This window comes from Wasmannia auropunctata, unplaced genomic scaffold (assembly GCF_000956235.1).
Source record: "Wasmannia auropunctata unplaced genomic scaffold, wasmannia.A_1.0 LD336053.1, whole genome shotgun sequence".
NCBI lineage: Eukaryota > Metazoa > Arthropoda > Insecta > Hymenoptera > Formicidae > Wasmannia > Wasmannia auropunctata.
Window position 1 is genome coordinate 6621420 of NW_012026837.1, and position 3583 is coordinate 6625002.

The following is a 3583-nucleotide window of genomic DNA, read 5'->3' on the forward strand; positions in this document are numbered from 1 at the left end:
AGTGACTGGAGTTCAGACGTGTGCTCTTCCGATCTAGGACAATAAAAATTTATATCTATATACATTAATTATTCTTTATATTTTGTTATAATATTTATTAACAACCACCCATCTAATTCTTACATCCTTCTGATATCCTTTAAATTTCCCGCAATTTGCCACACGGGGCGGGGCTAAAGCCAACTTCATGTTGGATACATAACCTTATGGGTGAGAGGGGTGGTGGGACGGGGCAACTAGCGGTCCATGATTATATAGTCAAAGTATGCTCCTCCATGGGCAGAGACTGGAGTACTTCTCGGGTTAACCGCATATCTATGCGCATGCTCACATTGCTCACGTCGCTGTATTTCGTCGATATGACAGATCAGACTATTCAGACAGATTTCCTAACCTAAATAGTCATCAACTTTAGCGACTAAATTAATATCTCGGTTCTCGGGACAGCGACGCTTTTTTCTATCAGATTCTTTCATTTCATGGAAAAACGCAACAAAAAAACTTAATTTTATCAATATTGGATATAAAGTCGCTAAATTGAATTACCGATAGTCTAGGTCTAGGTTGATGCATTTTTGTTCAAGTAGTTGCGTTCCAAGCAGAAGTATTGCATTTGCATCTACATATTCGTATGTAGTGTCGTAGTGTCGTATGTTATGATACACTTCTAAATTATTAAATCCGAGTAATGTAATTGGCACGACGTATGTATGTACTGTACATATATTTTTTGTACTACACAATGCGAAAAGTTAAGTCTTAATTTGTTTCAGAGAACAAACCTATGGTTCTTCGCTTTGACAGTTTGTAATAAATCACGATGAACAGGTTCGAATTCGCTGATTCTCGATTTGTGTCAAACGAGGTTTATATAAGATGTGATGCAGCGGTACGTCTCTACGACGGTGATACGAAGGTAATAATTTCTACAGTCGCTACTTGCGACTGAAAAAATCAATTTCATACAGTAACTCGAAGAAAAAACTGTGTTACGTTCAGATTTTATCCTAGCCAAATCTGTAAAGACTGAACAGAGTCTGCTATAAATTTTTGATGACAGAAAAGCGATAAATTTCACACAGGATCTATAATAACTGATGATATTGGCAAGCTGCCTCTAGAAATCAGATCAGACTTTACAGAACTTACTGACATTCTATGGCAGTAGATTGGCGCTAGAAACTAAGGAAAGAACAGAACTTGCTGTTAATATAACCTAATATCAGATAGAGCAGATTTCAACTTGATCTGCGCTGTCATTAAATACATGCAAAACTACTGTTAGCTAGTGCCTGTTTCTCATATATAAAATTTGTTCTAATCAAAGCTTGTCAATTATTTGTGTATTATTTACATATATGTAATACTATATATTGCTAATCACATGGTTTCTCACAATAAGGAAGCGAGATAAAAAATCATAATATATATATGAAAGGATGAATTTTGCGCATATGCTAAAAATGAGAAGAAGCAAGAGGTTGATACATCTGCATTTTGATATCTGTGTCTTACTGTATTGAAGTATTTAAAAGCTAACGAACATTATTTATTGTTAAAAGATAATTTCTGATATTATATAGAGAAAAAAAAGTAGTGATACAAATTTTATAATATTTAAAAATTCTCAGAACCTAATGCTTTAATGTAAAAGATATTAATTTATATTAGTAAAAAAGTTTAAAATTATTTTAAATAAAAAAATAGAACGTCATTTTTATAGATCTTTCAATACTAATGATTTAAAAATATTTACAAAACAGTAAAGTCTGCTTGGTTTTTACTGCCATTATAAGTATCAGTGAATTCTTCTCTCTCTCGGTTTTTAGTTTGCTTAATTACATGAACTTAATTACATGAGAACAAATTCTATCAATAATTCAATGTGGATGTAGTTAATATTAGTCTGCTAATATATTCTGATGCAATCTGTCGCCAATCTGCCAACATTCTGCTTATGAGAACAATTGATCATTCTAAGTTTAAACCACAGATTTAAACAAAAAATACTAAAATAACTTTTATTTTGCTAGACAAATTTTGAAAATGGTGAATTGATTCTAACTAGTCACAGAATACTTTGGGGCAAACCTGGCGATATACCACGAGGTAATACCTGTTTGTCATTGTCACTTAGACATATTGTTTTCTTCGAAGAAGAAAATCCTGGACCGTTTTCTTTTGGGCGTAGCAAAAAAATTGTATTGCATCTCTCAGAACCTGTTATTGGTAAGACTTGCTGAAGCTATATGAACGGAATTATTTATAATTTATTTGGTTAAACTAATGATTTATATGTTTGTAGATAAGATGCCAGGTCCAGCAGATAATAGTTTGTACAATTATGTCAAATTATCGTTTAAAGAAGGTCTGGACTCAAATTTTATAACACAGTTGTCTGATACTATTATGAGACGAATGTGGGAGTTTACTCCTGCCACTGGATTAATCATGTCCAATGTAAATGATAATCAAGGAAACGCAAAACTGCCTCACATAAAAACGCGGACGGGTATTATAGGCATTGAGAGAAGTCTACAAGAAAAACAGAAAGAAACTGACAAAAGTATATCATTGGCATTCCAAGATCTTACAAAACTTATGGATATGGCTAAAGATATGGTTGCTATCTCAAAGACCATTTCAGCTAAAATAAGGGTGATTTTTAATTATCTTTTCGTAAATCTGAAATTTAATAGATTAAGGTTCATAATGCGGAATTATTGCAGGAAAGACAAGGAGATATAACGGAGGATGAAACTGTTAGATTTAAGGCTTACTTAATGAGCTTGGGTATCGATGATCCAGTAACGAGAGATGCGTACAAGAGTAGCAACGAGTACTTTGTACAATTAGCAAAGCAGCTTGCGTGTATCTTGGAAGAGCCAATAAAGGTTTGCAGTTCATATACTTTACTGAATGTAAAGAACGATTAAAAATGTTATATGTGATTTCAGGAAATAGGTGGTATGATGACACTCACAGATGTTTATTGTCGTGTAAACAGAGCCAGAGGTTTGGAACTTTTGTCTCCTGAAGATTTGTTACATGCCAGCAGACAATTGGCACCCTTAGGTTTGCCAATTGTTTTAAGAAGTTTTGATAGTGGCGTTATGGTTCTTCAAATTCGTTCTCACAACGATAATGCTGTCGTTGATCGTATAAGAGAATTGGTAAGCACTAAATAATGCGCTAAGTAGCTCTATATAACAAAAAATATTTAACTCTTATTTTATTTCTTATAAAATTTTAGTTGAAAGAAAAAGGATCTATGACGGCCGAAGATCTTGCACAATCAGACGGTATATCAATATTGTTAGCACGCGAACAATTACTAGTCACGGAGAAACATGGCAAAGCTTGCAGAGACGATTCGATAGAAGCTCTGAGATTTTATCCCAATCTATTTTTAGAAGAAATATCTAGTGAATAATTTTCTGCTGTCACAAATATGTACGATTATCTTTTTAAATTTATGGTTAGCTGTCATATAACAAATGCTTCAAAGTATATTTTTGTCAAGTTTTCACATGTCCAAGTTGCATTTAATGCGAAGTGCTTTAAATTAAACGTTTAAATTGAA

General features: G+C 33.1%; 1 protein-coding gene across 4 annotated transcripts; it reads left to right on the forward strand.

The window, feature by feature from the left end:
* Positions 1 to 303: 303 nt before the first annotated feature.
* Positions 304 to 3583, forward strand: LOC105451264 (vacuolar protein-sorting-associated protein 36). Of its 4 annotated transcripts, none has more exons than XM_011691621.1 (7): positions 304 to 708; positions 774 to 916; positions 2034 to 2229; positions 2306 to 2658; positions 2730 to 2894; positions 2958 to 3173; positions 3254 to 3583. In XM_011691621.1, exons 2-7 carry the CDS (start codon positions 821 to 823, stop codon positions 3431 to 3433), a joined length of 1206 nt encoding a protein of 401 aa, XP_011689923.1. In that variant the 5' UTR covers positions 304 to 708; positions 774 to 820; the 3' UTR covers positions 3434 to 3583. The 4 variants fall into 4 exon arrangements, with proteins under 4 accessions (XP_011689923.1, XP_011689924.1, XP_011689922.1 ...); XM_011691622.1 differs by having other exon boundaries at positions 805 to 916; XM_011691620.1 differs by having other exon boundaries at positions 304 to 704.